Below are 21,293 nucleotides of genomic sequence, written 5' to 3'. Positions count from 1 at the left end.
GCAGCATCCGCTGAAAGTCTCGTCCCAAAACATTGACTGATCCTTTCAACGGATGCTGCCCGACCTGCTGAGTTCATCCAGCTTGTTTGAACGTGTTAATTTGACCACAGCATCTACAGTGTACTTTGTGTTTACTAGTCAAGGAGCAGTTTGGCTGTAATAACTATAATTCTATTAGTTTTAAGATAGTGTTGAAAAAAGGTTGTCAAATGAACAAGTTAGGGAGCAGGGCTAATTTTAGGGGAATTAAGTAGGATCTAGCCGAGGTCAAATGGATAAGCCTGTCTGAAGGGTTAAAAAGAAATGAATAGGAAGTGGGTGGGATTTAAAATGATTATCTCAAGCATCCAGGAGCAGCACATTCTTGATTGGGTGAAGGGTTAACCTGACAACTTTAGGGAACCTTAACTGACAATATTGAGTCACCGGTCGAGAAAAAGAAAGAAACATAGATTGGGTTTAAGAAATCAGGGATGTGAATCCTTTGATGACTATAAAGAGGGAAATTGGGGGGCAATTTTTTGTCCCCCCCCCCCCCCCCCCTTTGAGATGGATCTGGTAGGTAGGGTTAATGAAAATCTCCAAAGGTTCTACAACTATATTAAAAGTACAAAGGTGGTCAGAGAAATAGTTGGTCCCCTTAGAGATCAGCAGGACCTCCTACCTCAGATGACAGGAGATCAGTGTTTCCAATCATCATTGTAAAGAGATAAAAGAAGAGCATATGTTTTGGAGGACATTAGTATTACCAGGGAGGAAGTATTTGCAGTTAGTGAAGAGGGCTCCAGAGTGGCAAATAGATTTCAATACAGTTAAGTGTGAGCTGATGTGTTTTGGAAAGTCAATCCATGGTAGGAAGTGCATAAAATATTTTTGAGGATGTTGCCAGGTCTAGGAGGCCTAAATTATATGGAGAGGTTGGCCAAGTTACACCATTATTCATGGAACTGAAGGAAATGTTTAATATTATGAGAGGTATAGTCACAGAGGGTGGTAAGTCTTTTTCCTATGGTAGGGGAGTCCTGACCATGAGGAGAGATAGTTTAGGGTGAGAGAGGAAAGATTTAAGAAGGGCCTAAAGTTGGTAAGTATATAGAATGAGCTGCGAGATGAAGTAGTTGAGACAATAGTATCATTTAAGTTACATCTGAATAGCTATGGGGCAGGTTTAGACAGAAATGGGCTGAATGAAGGAACTTGGGACTAGCTTGCCTGGAAGGACCTATATTCATGCTGTATTGCTCTATGACCCTATGATACTCTCATTCAGAGATTAAAACCTACAAAGGACCAAGCACTGATCTCTGTGGCATACCTGCCTTCTGTCCATTATCCTTTCCAAAAAAAAAGGCAAATATTTATTAGATTCCAATTAAATAGAAATTTCCCAGGATTTAGTGAATTTTGGAAAATAAAAACTAATAAATTATGTCATTAACACTTAGTTGAACATGTTACAAATTCCTTTAGTACCTGATCTCTTGTCAGATTATAGCTCCAACAATATGCTCAGTACCATTTCCCTGGCTATTGCAGCAAAATGTCTCATGGTACAAATTATGTACATACAAAACAATTTATTTCCAATTCAGAGTATGAATTTAATATCTGACCATATTAAAAAGGCCCCCCTTTCAGCCAATAACTCTTAAAGAGATGATTGAAAATGCTATTATAAATTATATAACAAATGCAATACACATTCAAAAAAGGTAACATAGGATTTAAGGATATTGGACTGAATAATCTGGTTTATATTGTATTTAAAATATATATATCTAAAACCTTCATGCATTCAACTCACCTTATATTTATCTGCTTCACTTTTGGACTGCAAGAAATGTTTACTCATTTCTTGTGTTAAAATTGACACTGGATTATCTACCTGTACAAAAATAATATACATATATCATTAACTATTATAATAACCTGTTCTGTGTTTCATTGTTTAATTTCTCAGACAACACCATTAGTCTTAATCTAATACAACATAATTATAACCTATTACAAAATGCATGTTCAAGATTCAATATCGTACACTGTCATACAGGAAATGAGAAATTTGTGGTGCGTGACTGGGTTAATGTGTGGAGGTGTTGATCAGCCTGATAACTTGTGTAAGTAATTTTTTTTGACCAACACACACAAAATGCTGCCTGGCCTGATGAGTTCACCACGCATTTTGTGTGTGTTGCTCTGATTTCCAGCATCTACAGAGTTTTTCTTGTTTGTAATTGCTTTTGAGTCTAGTAGTCCTGGCATGATTGCTGCATAGTCTCTTCCCTAATGGGAATGGGGCAAACAGTCCATAAGCAGGGTATTGCTGGCCTTATTCTGGAATCTTTCTGTAAAGACATCTTTGATGGTGGTGGGCACATTTGGTCCAATCAAGCATTGAGCAGTTTTAGTTACCAATTGCAGACCCCTCCTCGCTGCTGCAGTGCAGCTTCCATACCAAGTGATGCAGCATGTTAGTATGCACTTAACTAAGCACCTGTAGAAGGTCATGAGTAGTGATGTACATAGTCCAGCTCTTTGAGCCTCCTCATAAAGTAGAGGTTCTGGGACCATGACATGTTGTGCAAGATGAATAATCCCAGGAATTTGAAACTGCTTGCAGCTTCCACTGCTGTACTGTTGATTTGAAGAAGGGTGCAAGATTTCCTGAGGTCGATAACCATTTCCTTTGATTGCTGACATTAAGAAAGAGGTCAGTTGTCTGGTGCAAGCTGAATGTTGTAGCTGAAGTGATCACGCAGCAGAACCCTGATCCATTCACAAGGATATTTCTTAGTTTTTATCTCTAAATGCTTTAAAATATGAACTTAAAATTCATAAAATTTCTTAAAATTCATTCATTGGTACTATTTTAAAATAACTACAGAAATCTTTGCTGTGACAGACCGAGGACGGGTTTGGTTCTAGTTAGAGAACAGTAGAGAAACTTTAGATCTAGACTTATACTATAGGATGCCGTAAGAAGATTGTGAAAACCTGTATGCAAACTACAGAAAAATACAAGAAATATAAAATAGAGAAATTGGAAAATGTCGATTGCAACATCAATAGAAGAGTGCAAAACATGAAATTCTTAAAATATGTACAAGAAAAACCAATATATTCAGCTAAAGAGAAAAGATGCTGGATGGGCTTCTTCAAAAAGAGTCAGTAGACCAGTTAGTTAGTTAGTTAGTCACAGAATATTTGGAGAATTATGGTCAAGATCAGGCTTAGAATGGCCAAGGAGACAGACAAACTACAATTAAGCATTAAAGTACTTAATATAAGAAGGAAAAACTTAAGTCAAAATTGCATGAGGTCTAGATGCACTAGGATTAGATTTTTAAAACACGCATGAACAATGAATGGCTTAAAAAGACATGACAGCTACAGGAAAGTAGTCCACAACCACAGCTTCCTAGATGTCTCAAGAAACAAATGCAACTTTTTATAATACAGTGGAAACATGAGATACACAGAAAGAACAAAAGAACAACTTAACGATAATGTACAAAAGAAACTTGGAAGTCTTTTATAAACATAAGAATAATGGTTTCTTTGTAATGTTTCACTGTTAAGACTAATGTAACAGAACGATGTTTCTTCACGGTTTTTTGTCGAGGAGAGATGAAGAGGGAAGATATGTGTGGAAAGGGTTGGTAGACCACCAGACGGAGTGGACTGTGATCTGAGGGTCCGAAGGTCGCGACACTTGCAGGTCTATCAACTCTCTCCACACGCGTCTTCCCTCTTCATCTCTCCTCGACAAAAGACCGCGAAAAAACATCCTTCCAGATGCACAAGACAAAGCAACAATCTCCAATTGGCTAACATGCATCCAACAGTCCAGCCATAACCCAAACATTGCTGCTACAGTGAAACGGTTACCTCAGTAGTGAACATTACAGAGAAGCCATTACATAAGTAAGATTAGTCAAAGGCTAAACCACTTAACAACAAAGAAATGAATCCTCTTATGCGTGGAGAGAAAGGCTGAGATACCATAGATCACCTTCAGTAAAAATGCTGGCGGTGTAACAGCAGAGGAGGAGAAATAGCACTATTGAGAATTATAAAGGCACATACAAGTTAGCAGCCCTTGAAGCAAAATAATCACAGTGCTTAGACACAAGATGAGGAGCTGTCACTTGAATTTATGCTGGGTTTTGCTCTAACATCCTCATTCCTCTACTTGCACTCTTCCAAACAGATCATTTTGGAGAAGTTTGCATCTCCTGTACAAGTTTATCACAGACTTATCCCTTGTTCTTTCCACCCCACCCCAATTTTGCGCTTTTGACACAGACACAGTGGAACAGAGGCCTTTCAGGTTCCCCAGTACATTATCGTTCAGCTCTGCTTGAACTCTTTTTGTTCTTTCTGTATATTTCTTAGGTTTCCACTGTAATACAAACCTTGCATTCATAGAAACATAGAAAACTACAGCACATTACAGGTAATTTGGCCCACAATGTTGTGCCAAACATGTAACCTGCACTAGAAACTGCCTAGGACTTCCCTACCATATAGCCCTCTATTTTTCTAAGCTCCATGTACCTGTCTAAGAGTCTCTTAAAAGACCCTATTTTATCCGCCTCTACCATCTTCACTGGCAGTGCATTTCATGTACCCACCACTCTGTGTGAAAATCTGACCTCTGTCATCCCCCTCATACTTACTTCCAAACTGAGTTCCCTCATGTTAGCCATTTCAGCTCTAGGAAAAAGCCTCTGGCTATCCACACGATCAATGCCTCACATCATCTTATACACCTGTATCAAGTCACTTCTCAGCCTCCGCCACTCCAAGGAGAAAAGGCCGAGTTCACTCAACCTATTCTCACAAGGCATGCTCTCCAATCCAGGCAACATCCTTGTAAATCTCCTCTGCAAACTCTATAGTATCCACATCCTTCCTGAAATGAGGTGACCAGAAATTAACACAGTACTCCAAGTGGGGTCTAACTAAGGCCTTATATAGTTGTATCATAACTTCATGGCTCTTGAATTCAATCCCATGGTTGATGGTCATTACACCATACACCTTCTTAACAACACTGTCAACCTGAGCAGCAACTTTGAGTGTCCTATGGACATGGACCCCGAGATCTCACTGATCTTCCACAACTGCCAAAAGTCTTACCATTAATATTATATTCTCTTCAAATTTGACCTACTGAAATGAACCACTTCACACTTATCTGGGTTGAACTCCATCTGCCACTTCTCAGCCCAATTCTGCATCCTATCAATGTCCCGCTGTAACTTCTGACAATGTCCCACACTATCCACAACACTCCCAACTTTTGTGTCATCAACAAACTTACAAACCCACCCTTCTACTTCCTCATCCAGGTCATTTATAAAAATCACAAAGAGCAGGAGGTATCAAAACAGATCCTACAGGACTCTACTGGTCACCGATCTCCATGCAGAATATTAAACATCTACAGCCACCCTTTGCCTTCTGTGGGCAAGCCAATTCTGGATCCACATGGCAAGGCCTCCATAGATCCCATGCCTCATTACTTTCTGAAAGAGCCTCGGATGGGGAAACTTATCAAATACCTTACTGAAATTCATATACACTACATTCATTGCTCTACCTTTATCAATGAGTTTTGTTACATCCTCAAAGAATTCAATCAGTTTCGTAAGGCATGACCTGCTCTTGACAAGACCATGCTGACTATCCCTAATCAGATTACGTCTCTCCAAATGCTCATGAGTCTTGTCTCCCAGGATCTTCTCCAACAACTTGCCCACCATTGAAGTAAGACTCACTGGACTATAATTTCCTGATTTATCACTACTCCATTTCTTGAACAAGGGAACGATGTTTGCAACCCTCCAATCCTCTGATACTTCTCCCATTCTTATTGATGATGCAATGATCACTGCCAGAGGCTCAGCAATCTCCTCCCCCGCTTTCCATAGTTGCGTGGGATATATCTTGTCTGGTCCCGGCGACTTATCAAACTCAATACCTTTCGAAAGCTTCTTTCTTAATGTCTATACACTCAAGTGTTTCAGTCCCCTGTAAGTCATCCCCATAATTGCCTATGTCCTTTTCACTGATGAATACTGAAGCAAAGTATTCATTAAGTACCTCCACTACCTCTTCCAGCTCCATGCACGATTCCACTCTCGCTTCCGAATGGCCCTATTTTCACACAGCTGATCCTCTTGCTCTTCACATACTTGTAGAATGCCGTGGGGTTTTCCTTAATCCTGTTCATCAAGGCCTTCTCATAGCCCCTTCTAGCTCTCTTAACTTCATTCTTGAGCTCCTTCCTGGCACCCTTGCAATTTTCCAGAGCCCTAACAGTACCTAGTTTCTTGAAACTTTCGTAAGGTTTTCTTTTCTTCTTAACTTGATGTTCTACATCCTTTATACACCATGTTTTTTTTTACCCTACCTCAAGAGAACACACCTTACCCAACCTCAATGCAGAACACCATACAAATGGTCTCTGAACATTTGCCACATGTCTGTTGTGCATTTCGCTGAGAACATCTGCTCCCAATTTATGTTCCCAAGTTCCTGCCTAATAGGATCATATTTCTCCCTACCCCAATTAAATATTTTCCAAATTGCCTCTCCAGTGCTATAGTAAAGGAGATAGAGTTGTGATCACTACCTCCAAAATGCTTTCTCACCAAGAGATCTAACACCTGACCGGGTTCATTTCCCAATACTAGATCAAGTACAGCCCCTCCTCTAGTTGGCTTATCTACATACACCCTATCCTCGTTATATGCATCTTCGGACAATGCGGATTCACAGTTATGCGAGGAACCTATTTCTACCAACATCTCCTTATATGTGTCCAAAACTCAAGAGTTATGCAAGGAGCACTGCTTGCCCAACAATACAAATCACGTGTGCATGCCTCACAGTCTCACTGTTGGGACGACAGGCACCGCTTTCCCGCCAATACAAGTCAGGTGTGCGCGCCTCACAATCCCACTCCCGCCAGTCTCGCATTGGTTTTGGCAAGGTGTGGATGTGCGATTGTGCACTCTTAAACTTTTGTTGGTTTTACCTACGGTGCAGTGATTTTGTGCTTGAAATATTTAACTATGCCTCCTAAGTGCCTAATGTCATGTCCTGGGCCATCAGCCGAGCAGCAGAGAAGCACTTCAACACTTGAAAAAAAGTTGGAAATTATAAATAGCACAGCATCAGGTGAAGGTAACACAGCTCTGGGACGCTACTACCGGGAACACAATCTTGCCTTCAAAGTTCTTTTGTTGCTTGACAATGCGCCAACCCATCCTAAACATTTGGACAGCATTCATCCTAACATAACAGTACGTTTCCTGCCGTCTAACACATCACTGATTCAACCACTCAACCAAGGTGTGATCCACATTCAAGGTGTATGTTTTTTTACAGCGCACTATCTCTCAGATGCTGCAAGCAACAGATGATTTTGAAAATCCCGGAACTTTACCAACGGTAAGGGAATGCTGGAAGTCAGAACATTTAGCACAAATGGCGATGGACATGGACCCAAGTTTAGAACAGAGTCAGCATTTCAATCGTCCCCTGCAGCCAACCCTTCTTCCCTAGAAGCAAACTTATGTTGAAAAACAAAATGCTGCCAAGCAAACAACCCTCACCACTTTCTTCAAACCAGTGTCATCTCCTGCTGCTGGCAGTTCTAAGAGTTCTGTGAGTCTTCCTTCACCCCTTGCTGTGCTTGATATGACCCTGACAACCACAACCACCCACCTAATCCACGTAAAGCTGCCCAACACCACAACAACCACTCATCTCCTGGAGCGAACACACCTGCCACTGTTGGTGAGTACTAAACACCCTAGAATGTTAACTTTCTATGATATATTACATTGAATATTACTTTAAATTGATGAAATATAATATGAATGTTGCCTTGTGGTACTGCTTTTCTGTCATATTGGTATGAAAATGTGAATACATTACAGATAAAACATACTCAGGAAGCCCTCTGGAATGCATCCCTATTTTCTCCATTTAAATAATTATTCACATTATGCGTCGACTGCGAGGAACGCAGTCACCTGGTCTGCAGCAGCAGGCAAGTCCAAGGCTTAAGGCCTAGTCCTCACTAAAACCAAGGCTACACAGCTCCCATGTCATCTGTTCCTCCACCAGACAAGAGTAACAGGCCTGCAGCGCTTATATTATCACTATCCAACAGAGTCTTGTGAACACAAGTCAAACGTCCAAGACAATTATACTGCACTGACTTTGAGGCTTCCGAGTAGCGGGCAGCAACATGCTCTGCTCTTCCGTACACAAACTGCGTACCCGAACCAGCTCCTCCGACCGGCCCCACCACCAATACCAGTCCAGCTACTCCAATCAGTAAGCAGCTCACTTATGGATTAACCCTGAAGAACTCAAAGTTCTTGGAGTAAAATTGTCTTTGGATCATAAAAAAGTATTACAAACAAAAACAGCACCATTGTTTGTATAGAAAGTAACAAGATTAAAGAGTCTACAGCAATATGGATGCTCAAATGGCTATGGGTCAATTAACAGCATATTAGCAATCATCTGCTTTAAGAATGTAGAATACAGTGGCACTTCCAAGGAAATGTGTTATTCAGACCACTACTCTTTATGATTTAAGAAAATCAGGAGGGCTAAAAGAAGACATGAGGTTGCTTTGGCAGTCAAGGTGAAGGATAATCCAAAGAGCTTCTACAGGTATATTAATAGCAAAAGGATAGTAAGGGATAAAATTGGTCCTCTTGAAGATCAGAGTGGTCGGCTATTTATGGAACCAAAAGGAATGAGGGAGATATTAAATGGATTTTTTGCATCTGTATTTACTGGCATGGAGTCAATGGAAATAAGGCAGACAAGTAGTGAGGTCATGGAACCTATACAGATTGAAGAGGAGGAGGTGCTTGCTATCTTGAGGCAAATCAGAGTAGATAAATCCCCAGGACCTGACAGGGTATTCCCTCGGACTTTGAAGGAGACTAATGTTGAAATTGCAGGGGCCCTGGCAGATATATTTAAAATGTCGGTATCTACAGGTGAGGTGCCAGAGGATTGGAGGATAGCTCATGTTGTTCCACTGTTTAAAAAAAAGGCTCTAAAAGTAATCCAGGAAATTATAGGCCAGTAACTTTGACGTCGGTAGTAGGTAAATTGTTGGAATGAGTACTAAGAGTTAGGATCTACAAGTATTTAGATAGACAGGGACTTATTAGGGAGAGTCAACATGGCTTTGAGTGTGGTAGGTCATGTTTAACAAATCTATTAGAGTTTTTCGAGGAGGTTAGCAGGAAAGTGGATGAAGGGAAGGCAGTGGATGGTGTCTACATGGACTTCAGTTAGGCCTTTGACAAGGCGGTTAGTTAGGAAGGTAACTTCAGTCGCTAGATATACATGGTGAGGTAGTAAACTGGATTAGACATTGGTTCAATGGGAGAAGCCAGAGAGTGGAAGTGGAGGATTGTTTCTCTGAGTGGAGGACTGTGACTAGTGGTGCGCCACAGGGATCAGTGCTGGGTCCATTGTTATTTGTCTTCTATATCAATGATCTGGATGATAATGTAAATTGGATCAGCCAATTTGCTGATGATACAAAGATTGGAGGTGTAGTAGACAGTGAGGAAGGTTTTCAAAGCTTGCAGAGGGATCTGAACCAGCTGGAAAACTGTGCTGAAAAATGGCAGATGGGAGTTTAATACAGGCAAGTGTGAGGTATTGCACTTTGGAAGGAAAAACCAAGGTAGAACATACAAGGTAAATGGTAGGGCACTGAGGAGTGCAGTAGAACAGAGGAATCTAGGAATATAGATACAAAATTCCCTAAAAGTGGTGTCACAGGTAGATAGGGTAGTAAAGAGAACTTTTGGTACACTGGCCTTTATAAATCAAAGTATTGAGTATAAGAGTTGGAATGTTATGGTGAGGCTGTACAAGGCACTGGTGATGCCGAATTTTGAGTACTGTGTGTATTTTTGGTCACCAAATTACAGGAAGGATATTAATAAGGTTGAAAGAGTGCAGAGAAGGTTTACAAAGATGTTGCCGGGACTTGAGAAACTGAGTTACAGAGAAAGGTTGAATAAGTTAGGACTTTATTCCCTGAAGCGTAGAAGAATGAGGGGAGACTTGATAGAGGTATATAAAATTATGATGGGTATAGATAGAGTGAATGCAAGCAGGCTTTTTCCACTGAGGCTAGGGGAGAAAAAAACCAGAGGACATGGGTTAAGGGTGAAGGGGGAGAAGTTTAAAGGAAACATTTGGGGGGGGACTTCTTCACACAGAGAGTGGTGGGAATGTGGAATGAGCTGCCAGTTGAAATGGTAAATGTGGGCTCACTTCTAACATTTAAGACAAACTTGGACAGGTACATGGATGAGAGGTGTATGGAGGGATATGGGCCAGGTGCATGTCAGTGGGACTAGGCAGAAAAATGGTTCGGCACAGCCAAGAAGGGCCAAACGGCCTGTTTCTGTGCTGTAATGTTCTATGGTTCTATGATTCATACTTAGTACAAATTTCAAAATTTCAAATACTAGAATGATATAAAATTTGACAATGTAGAAAACAGGAAGAAAATTATGAAAGACAAATGAAATGGACCTACACATAATAGATCAAAAAGGATGAAGTAACACATTTTGACATAAAGTATCAGATAAGGGAATACAAACAACACATAATTGGAGTGCAAAAACAGATAACCTCGAGAGAGAGATCTAAACCCTTGAAGGTAGAAACACGTGAAAGACGGCATACTTGCAGGAAGAGCATATGGAAGTTGTTCTAAACCAAATACAAATACCAGAAAGTTTACGGATGCTGGAAATCCAAAGCAACACACACAGAAAGCTGAAGGAGCAAATGCCTTAGCTGTGATAGGTTATTTAGCTTCGGGCATATTTTATGAAGGATACCAAAATCCTGGAGAAGATGTTTACCAGAGTTACACCATGGATAAAGAAATTATGTAAAGCTACAGACTGCACTCTTTAGAGCAACTGGTGAAGGAAGGGGTTTTTGATGGAAGTACTCAACATGATAAATAATTTAATAAGGTACATCAAGGGTAAAACTACTTTAAGTGGGAAGTGACTAAGATTCTCTTAGACACCATCCCTGACCACCCACCAAAAGGTAAACAGTAAAATTTGTGTGATTTATGTCACTTCTTGATACAGTAGTGGAAGTTCAGAAATAATGATCAAACTGCAAATTGATCATTAGCACTTAAGTAGGAAAGTTGCAAAAACTAATTACAAATAAATAACTAAATGTAGAATCACAGACTAACATTCTATAAACTGAACAGTTAAGAGGTTCAAAACAGTTTGCTGTGAGACATAAGTTTTCAGGCAGTTGAGATTTACTCCAAGCTTTCAATCTTTTTAGCAATTTCTTAGACTGTACACACCTTTCTCCCCCCACCTCCTCCCCCACCCTCCACACCCACAAGCCATGTTCCAGAATCCATTCCTTTCTCTTAGTTTCAGGGCCTAACGAACATTCCCAATTTCATAAAGGTATTTTGAAAACAGCTTGCCTCCACTTAATTCTTACTTTCTGTTTGATTAGATCAGACTATTTTATTATCGTATGCACGAAGCTGCAATGAATTTCCTCTTGGGCTAACCAAATCTTCTCAGAAAATGCATACACCCATGAGTTATCTTGATGAATGCATAAACTCAGTGCATTCAGACTGCAATTCAGTTTCAACAACTCTAATTTTGTCTGAGATTAAATTTAGGTTCATGAAACTCTAATAAACCTTGGTGCAACTGCACTGGAGGACTATCTTCAATGTGGATGTAGGAAGTTCAGCAAGCATTGACTAAACTGCTTCCAAGACAGCAGGTTTGCCATATCAGGTGAGACTGAAGGTCCTTGAACCAATCCAGTGGTACACCACTGGACATAGGCTTCCAGTAGCAAAAACAAATGTCTATTTACATTCTCTGCCTCATATTACCAATTTGCTATGGGCTCCCAGCTTTTGAACCAACTACCCCCCCCCCACCCCTACTTCTTATGTCCATACCCATATCACATGATTAAAAGAAACTGTTAGAAAGTAAGACCAGTTTACAGATCCTCGAGCAAACAGATCAGGTTTTATGGACGCAGGATTTATTAGGTAAAACAAATGTGCTCAAATTTGGTCACCACACCACAGGAAAGAATGAGATTGGACTGAAGAGGGAACAGAGGAGATTCACTTGGGATATTGCATTTCAGCTATGATGAGGGAACACATAGGCTTGATTTACTTTCCTTGGCAAGCTCATATGGATAGGTTCTTGGTGATCGGCATAGACCTGGTGGGCTGAAATGCCTGCTAATGACCAACTTCATGAGTAACAGTCTTCCTACACCATGTAATCATGCCGCAATCTACTAGTATGTACTACTATAGCTTTGAAATGATTAACATTATTATTTAATTATTTATGGTTTTATATTGCTATATTTCTTCACTATTCTTGGTGCGGCTATAATGAAACCCAATTTCCCTCGGGATCAATAAAGTATGTCTGTCTGTCTGTTCATCTTCAATGCTGAATGCTCTAATTAATGCTGTAATTACTGTATTGGTACAGTGATAGTTTATATCCAAAAGTAATAGGCACATTTGAGACTGCAAGCTGTCTCATAGCTTCTAATTGGCAAAATGCATATTAATTTGGTGCAATGTGAATAAAATTTTCAAAGACAATAGGCATGGTGTGGCAAAAGTTTGAATGGAACCATTCTTCAATTCAGTTGGGACAGTAATTAACCATAGCAGGAAACAGGGCATATCTGTGATATATCCTCCCACATTTTAATTAACCAAGCTCAATTGTTACCTGTTTTTCAGTAATTAGCAAAATACTGAATATTTTTTCTGTACATAATTGCTTGGTATTTGGCATCAAAATCATTCTTCCCAGTTTTTCACTTTAATACAACTGCTTCAAGCAGCATAATTTCTTAGCCTACAAAATGTTTCAAAATGCAAAAGGAATTTTTAGTGGAATATGGAACAAGGCTGGAAGTTAGCCATTCAAAGATTAATTTTCTATCTGTAGCACTACATCTTTTTCTAGGATCCTGAGATTTTCCAGATGACTGGGGGTGCTCTGCCCATACAATTTGTGAAAAGAACGAAAATTGAATTAGCTCCTCACATCCAATGCACCATTTCACAAACAGAATCCTCTTGCCCAATAACGAAATGGATTCAAAATAATATTTTAAAATATGAAGAACATCCCACACAACTTGGCGATGCTAACGATTTGTTCCAAATATAATCACAGAGGCTAAAGTTGAGTTGAACAGGAAAACTTTCTACTTTTAAAGAGAGAGATATTGGCCAGACAGGTTCAGGCAGCACTTGTGAAAAGAGAATGTTTTGGATCAAAAACACTTTGCCAGAAAACATTAGTTCTAAGTTGCAGAGAAGGAAGTGGAGAATCGTCTAAAAATGAATAGTTCTGCTATGGTAATGCAGGCTTTCCTTGGGTAAACCATGTGGGTAAAGAAGAGAGAAATAACAGGGAAAAAAAAACAAACGTGAAAGGTACAGAAAGCAATGCTTTCTGAAGGTCAGACTATGCTAAGTGAGGAGAAGTTACACTGTAAAGAGCAAAATAGCACATAGGTGACCCACAACCACCTCTTACAGAGAATTCCCTATCCCATTCCCACTTTAACCTTCCGCTGTGGCTTCCTGAACTGCTCTGACAAGGCCCTAACATAAGCTTGCAGAACAGCATTTCATCTTCCATTTGGGCACAATGTAGCTACCTGGATTCAATATCAAACCTAAAGCTACAAGCCACTTATTTTCACTGCTTATATCAAAATTAGCCAATGCTCAAAAGTCATCCAACTGATAACGACTCACATTTTTCTCATAGCCTGACCTGGTCGAAATTTACAGTAGGTCGACATGCTACAGCTAGCAATTCCCTTATTAAGCTAAAAATCAGTTACTCTCAATAGTTTATGCTCATAGCAAATCTGTCATCCTATCAGCAGTGTTCAGTTTGGTCTATCCAACTCCTCTGCAATTGAAAACCAATTTGTCTTCCCCCATTTCCAGTTGTCTTTCATCTGAAACACTATTTTCACAGATACTGCCTGACATCCAGAATAGTTCCAGAACTTGGTTCTCCTTTCAGATTTTCAGCATTTGTAGTCTATTTCACTTTTATTGACTGAGCTCATCACCAAGTCACTAAAGACATAGCCTAAAAGAACGTCCCCTCTCATGCCTGCTCTGTAATTTACAAGTTCAAAGTAAATTGATAATTACAGTACAAATATGTCACCATATGCAACCTAAGATTAATTTTCTTGTGGCATACTCAATAAATCTACAGAATAATAACTATAATAGAATAAATGAAAAACCATCCAAATTGTGCATTCACCCAGAGTGCAGAAGACAACAAACTGAGCAAATACAAAAAGAAATAATATAAATAAATAGGCAATAAATATCAAGAATCTAAGATGAAGAGCCCTTGAAAATGAGTCCATTGATTGTGCAGACATTTCAATGATGGGGCAAGTGAAGTTGAATGGTTATCCCCTTTGGTTCAAAGGCCTGATGGATGAAGGGTAGTAACTGATGCTAAATCTGGTGGTGTGAGTCCTGAGGCTCCTGTACCTTCTTCCTGATAGCAACAGCAAGAAGACAGTACTTCATGGGTAGTAGGGGTCACTAATGATGGATGCTGCTTTCCTGCAAGTGTTTCATGCAGATGTGCTCAGTGATTGGGAAGTCTTTAGCTGTGATGGACTAGGCCATATCCACTGCTTCTTGTAGGTTTTCCATTCAAAAACATTGGTATTTCCATACCAGAGTGTGATGCAGCCAGTCAATAGATTCTCCATTACACATCTATAGAAGCTTGTCAAAGTTCTAGATGTCATGCTGAATCTCCATAAACTCCTAAGAAAGCAGAGGAACTGCCAAGCTTTCTTCATATTTTCATTTACATATTGGGCTCAGGGCAGGTCCTCCAAAATAAAAACACAGAGGAATTTGAAGTTGCTGACCCTCTTCACCTATGATTTTCAGGTGAGGACTGGCTAATAGACCTCTGGTTATCCTCTCCTGAAGTTAATAATCAGCTCCTTGGCACCACTCAGCCAGATTTTCAATCTCCCTCCTATATGCTGACTCATCCACACCTTTGATTTGACCTACGACAATGGTGTCATCAGCAAACTTAAAGTAAACATTTCACAAAACAATCAATACCAGATATCACATTGGAACACAAGGAATTCTAAAAATTAATCACAATCTTAGTTACAAAAAAAGTACAATTTGGCAAGTATAGTTTTCATTTAACACATTGTCATCTTCATGTCAAAAGAATCAATGTAAATTAAGTATTTTAATAAACATGGTGCTTGAAAGTATACTCTTCAAATTACGTTGTTCTTTGAAAAATATTGCAACATACTCTTGGTTAATGAGAATAATAAGTATCAATGGAGTGTATTTAAGACAGCTGAAAAGTCAAAGTCAGTCACAAACCACTGGTGTACGTACAGGGGCACGCACATCAGAGGCTCCAAACAGCTTTGTCCTGCTGATGTCCATATCACCTCCAGGCAAAGCCTACTGCACCTGGTATTTCTAAATGTATTTATTTATTTATTTTTAACAACCGTTAGTCACATCTGAATTTTTGCTATCAAATGTGAGTGGATACTTCCAAACAAGTATTAAAAGGCAATGAGGCAATTAGTTCATGTGCACAAAATCAGGAACTTTGAGAGAACAAGACCTACCTGGATGTTGAACTGGTCCAAAATTGCATTGAGTTCTTCTTTCTTAGTGGAAACTAAGTGTCCTTCAGAAAGAAGATAGACAAATAAAAAAGAAAATAATGGCCTACTAAAACTGCATAATGAGCATTAAAAACCTTCAGAAAAAAACCAAAGGAATCTAATCTTACCATTCATCCTAACCAAAAGTCTTTGATAACATCATAAGCCAAATAGTGCTGTTGTAGCAAGAAATTTGAGGGAATGGTTGGTTTTTGAGACACCAGTTAGTGGAGCCTTTTCTTAACAAATGCTGGGTAAGGCTGACATGTTATTTTAGTGAGTTAGTTTAGACCTGGTAGAGATCAAGAGTCATTCATTTTGTGGAAGAAAATTCTGAATAAATGGTTAAAATATCTGAGTTCCTAACGCCTTGCACCTTCCTTTAATTAACAAACCATATACCTATTGTTTGCCTTAGTGCATAACACAGCTAAGTAAACAAGATGAAGATAGTGAAGGTCACAAGTTGTGGAGAGGACTCTGGGCTGTCAAGTCTCTGATCATTAAGAGGTGCCCAGGTTTTCCTTCACATGTCAGGTACTAACATGTGAAATAAATCAAGCCTTTGTACTTCAGTGAACATACCAGTTTTAAGGATATAATAAACTTTCTATATCATAAATAAATAATTACCATTCAGCCTTGGGTTCTCAGAATGCTTGCAATAATCTATCTTAGTTTCAAACATGAATAACAACCGACCTCTGTGTATTGTGGGAAGACAAGGCAGGCTGTCTCTAACATTTTGAGGAATGCGTTAACTTACACAGGATTGAAATTTTTTTAACTTTGGCTGATGTAATTGATTTTCTCTGTAAATGTATAAAAAAGGCTAAGACTGCTTTTTGAAAGACCAGGCGACTGCACTGTGAGCGAGCTAGTCTTACCTTATTCATGAATAAAAGACTTTGCAGTCCATGCCCAATTTATTTGAGACCAACTTTAATTGAATTTGCTTAGCAAATTAATTTCCCTAACAATTTGCCACCCAACATGTGGGATCCAATGAACAGTTATACTATGATCTACTGTGAGCTTGATAGCGAGATCAGTGAACAAGGAAATTATACGGAATGTTTGACCGTGAGCCATTGAGAGTCTCTGGGAGTGTGTGACAGACAAAACCAGTAGGGCGAAACCATTGCAGATGAGGGCCTGTCTGGCCAGTGAACATCCCTGAATTCTGGAGAGGGGCAAAAGGGTGAATGAAAAACAGGGTCCGAGACTCATGGGGAGTCCAATGAATAGTCAAACTAAAGGACAATAGGAAGTTGAGGACTGAGATCAATTCTGGCCAGAAAAGGGAAGGGTATTGTATTGTTATTGAAACTAACTAAATTTGATTACAAGTTGACCTAGAACTAAAGGTAAGAAATGGGTTGTAATTAAAGTAAATGTGCAAAGGCCACCAGCGCTATGTCAAAGAGAAGAGACCACAATCTCGAGGCCTGCTGATCCGCCCACAAAGGTTCAGATGAATAAACGTACTGAGAAAAAGATATAGTTTAAGAAATCTAAGCAACTTCTGAGTGAGACCCTAGTGCCACTGGGGCTCACCAGCAGACAAGGTATGGCTGGAAACTGGAGATAGCAGGTAGGTGATTACATTTTCTGGTGATTTATACAGTTGGAGCCAGGGAAACAGGCCCTGTGGATGCTCTTTTGATTTAAAAAAAATTCGATATTGTAAATGTGAGACGAAAGGTGGGAATTAAGAGTTAGAATACATGGGGAGTTCTGATAAATGGGAAGAAGTGGCCAAAAGGCACCAGCCACCAAAACTTACACCTAAGATGGAGGAAAAACACAAAAAAAAGTGGATCCTCCTCACCCTCCCACTTTTTCTCCCCCTGCAGGCCTCTACCCTAAAATTCCAGATGACAGGCTGCCAGAAGGTCCTATTAGGGAAATAGCAATGTTTGGCATGGCCGCTGGCAACTGCTATGACAAAGACAATTGCCTCAGCTCTAATTCAGAAGCCAGCTTCCCTTATATTAACAGGCTTCCCCCATCTGGTGCCTCAAGCACAGGGGATCCTCTGCTCCCATGGAACAGGAACAGTGACCACCCGTGCACATTGCACAGGTGCAAACGCAGTTGCAGACCAGGAGAGTACAGTCTAAGTAGCAGGTAACAGGATCTAGCAATTGCTATAGGGATAGTACAACCCATACACAGATACCTGGAATAAAGGCAGGAGATATACCAATCCTCAAGCCCTGGACCCTTGCAGAGATGAGGAGTATTATCAGTGACACCCTAACCCGGTTAGGATACCTCCTACATCCCACAACTGATTAGTGCAAACTTGTGAAATTTTTGTCCTTTTACCCGGATACGTGCAGCAACTCCTGTAGGTTGCCTAGGGCTGTGCCTGGACAATTCGCTGTACCCCTGGGAACAAATGGCAATTGTGTCCTGAATGCAGATGGAGGTGAAAGCAACCTTAGTATCTAGACATGGTTAGATCAGGCCATATAACAATCCTAGCAAGGACAGACAACATAGTAATTTTGAGGAGGTCACCAGATGCCAACAGAAAAAGGATGAGCCGGTAATAGATTTCACATCCCTGTTTAAAGATGCGTGGGAAACTAGTGCAGGAATATAATTGGAAGAGAATGGACCTTTAGTGGTGTAAACCTTTTTAAATATTTTGTCACTCAAAGTAGCCCACTCATTCAAATTGATGATGGATGGAAGGAAAGGTGGAGAGCATTACGTGTGCTTCAAGGGCCAAACAGTTTTCAGCCTGGACAGGTAGCCGCCAAAATACCCTTCTCAGATAAATTACTTCCTGGAATAAGACCACTCTGTATCTCATATATACCTGGGAATAAAGTACCCATCTAAGCACAAAGATCTCGGTCCGATGGTGAAACTCAGGGCACCCTTCCAATCGGCATAACCTAGGTTTAGTCCTGATACTGAAATGATAGTGACAAATCCTCTTAAGACTTTCCCTTTTAGGATCTTTTGCATTTTTAGGCAGAAAGCTCACCCACTTCTCTTCAGTACCCTTCACTTCGACTGAAAGAAATGGACCCATCCTTGAGAATGTTGCACAAGAGGCAGGTGGGTCTAGTTGCCTCTGTGGCATCCAGTGAGTCTCACTTAAGAAAACGTGAGACGCCCATCCATTTGCCAATACTGTTTATCTCCTGAGGTTATTAACGGTTTTTAAATCTGTTATCGAGACTCTTACAATGAGTGCTACACATGAAGCATAGCCCTTGCAATTCCCCATATCGCCAAACCCATAACCAGGCAGGCCTGATGAATGGTGGTTTGTGCAAGATTTTCAGGCTGTCAGCCAGATAGTACAGTCCATTTTCCCAGTTGTACGGGACACAACTGTCATTTTAGCCTCTACACCATCTGAATCTCGATGGAACACGACAATTGACCTCTGCTCTGCCTTCTTCTCAGTCCTTCTGCACGAGGACAGTCAATACCTGTTCACCCTTATGTATAATGGATGAGTTTGCCTCAGGGCTACACTGAGAGCTCAGTGGTACATGCACCTGCCGTGTGACAGGACTTGATATTATTACTGTTGTCAGGCACTAGTGTCACTTTACAATATACTGACGATCTGCTGCTAGCCTCCAAGACACTGGCAGATTGCCAGAAAGACTCTGTTAACACTACTAAACCACCTGGCAATCCACAGACACTAAGCCTCATTGTCTAAGTGATAGTTCTGCCAAGCAACCATTACTTATTTGGGTTATGCTCTGCAGCAAGGCACTAGAAGACTTCCACTTGAACACATGTCGGCAATCACACAATCTCCTAAACCAGAAAATATAAAGCAGATGCGTGCATTTCCTTGGAACTGAGAAATTACTGTTGACACTGGGTTCCTGAATACAGAACCTCTGATGCTGTGTTACGGACAACTATACTACAGGACGAACCATATCAAATTCAATGGAGCCCGGAAATGGAAAAGGCGTGAAGCATTGTAGAAGAAACCGCTCCATGAACCAGCCTTGGGCATTCCTGACTAATCCAAATCCTTCCAGGTACATACTAATGAAAAGGTGGGCCATGCTGATTCAGGAACACAGTGGATTGAAAATACCAGTGGCATACTACTCCACTCAATTACCACCCATGGTGCACTGTCTGCCTGGCTGCCTATGAGCTGTGGAGGTAACAGCAGCGATGATTAACAGACGCACAGACATATTTTATTGATCGCGAGGGAAACTGGGTTTCGTTACAGTTGCACCAACCACGAATAGTGTAGAAATATAGCAATATAAAACCATAAATAAATAAATAATAATAAGTAAATTATTCCAAGTGGAATTAAGTCCAGGACCAGCCTATTGGCTGACACTCCGAGGGAGGAGTTGTAAAGTTTGATGGCCACAGGCAGGAATGACTTCCTATGACGCTCAGTGTTGCATCTCGGTGGGATGAGTCTCTGGCTGAATGGACTCCTGTGCCTAACCAGTACATTATGGAGTGGATGGAAGTCAGACACCATCTTTTCAGACACCACCGTCAGAGAGTCCAGTTCCACCCCCACAGCATCACTAGCCTTACGAGTTTATTGATTCTGTTGGTGTCTGCTACACTCAGCCTGCTGCCCCAGCACACAACAGCAAACATGATAGCACTGGCCACCACAGCCTCGTAGAACATCCTCAGCATCGTCCGGCAGATGTTAAAGGACCTCAGTCTCCTCAGGAAGTAGAGACGGCTCTGACCCTTCTTGTAGACAGCCTCAGTGTTCTTTGACCAGTCCAGTTTATTGTCAATTCGTATCCCCAGGTATCTGTAATCCTCCACTACGTCCACATTGACCCCTTGGATGGAAACAGGGGTCACCGGTGCCTTAGCCCTCCTCAGGTCCACCACCAGCTCCTTAGTCTTTTTCACATTAAGCTGCAGATGATTCTGCTCACACCATGTGACGATGTTTCCCACCGTAGCCCTGTACTCAGCCTCATCTCCCTTGCTGATGCATCCAACTATGGCAGAGTCATCAGAAAACTTCTGAAGGTGGCAGGACTCTGTGAAGTAGTTGAAGTCCGAGGTGTAGATGGTGAAGAGAAAGGGAGACAGGACAGTTCCCTGTGGAGCCCCAGTGCTGCTGACCACTCTGTCTGACACACAGTGTTGCAAGCGCACATACTGTGGTCTGCCAGTCTGGTAATCAATAATCCATGACACCAGGGAAGCATCCACCTGCATCACTGTCAGCTTCTCACCCAGAAGAGCAGGGCGGATGGTGTTGAACACACTGGAGAAGTCAAAAAACATGACCGTCACAGTGCTCGGCAACTCGTCCAGGTGGGTATAGACACCATTCAGCATATAGACGATGGCATCCTCAACTCTTAGTCGGGGCTGGTAGGCGATCTGGAGGGGGACTAAGTGCGGCCTAACCATAGGCTGGAGCTGCTCCAGAACAAGTCTCTCCAGGGTCTTCATGATGTGGGAGGTCA

The 21,293-nt window shown here is 40.9% G+C and overlaps 1 protein-coding gene across 1 annotated transcript in view; it reads right to left on the bottom strand.

Annotated features, from left to right (window-relative positions):
• LOC132400655 (structural maintenance of chromosomes protein 6-like) overlaps positions 1 to 21,293 on the bottom strand; it is a 78,192-nt gene that overhangs the window by 39,325 nt on the left and 17,574 nt on the right. The window contains exons 6-7 of the mRNA XM_059981857.1: positions 15,793 to 15,854; positions 1,805 to 1,885 (exon numbers count right to left, since the gene is read on the bottom strand). Coding sequence (XP_059837840.1) covers positions 1,805 to 1,885; positions 15,793 to 15,854 — 143 coding nt within the window. The remainder of the gene's footprint in view (positions 1 to 1,804; positions 1,886 to 15,792; positions 15,855 to 21,293) is intronic.

The sequence above is a fragment of the Hypanus sabinus genome, chromosome 10 (assembly GCF_030144855.1).
Source record: "Hypanus sabinus isolate sHypSab1 chromosome 10, sHypSab1.hap1, whole genome shotgun sequence".
Lineage (NCBI taxonomy): Eukaryota > Metazoa > Chordata > Chondrichthyes > Myliobatiformes > Dasyatidae > Hypanus > Hypanus sabinus.
This window is presented reverse-complemented; position numbering and strand designations above follow the sequence as displayed.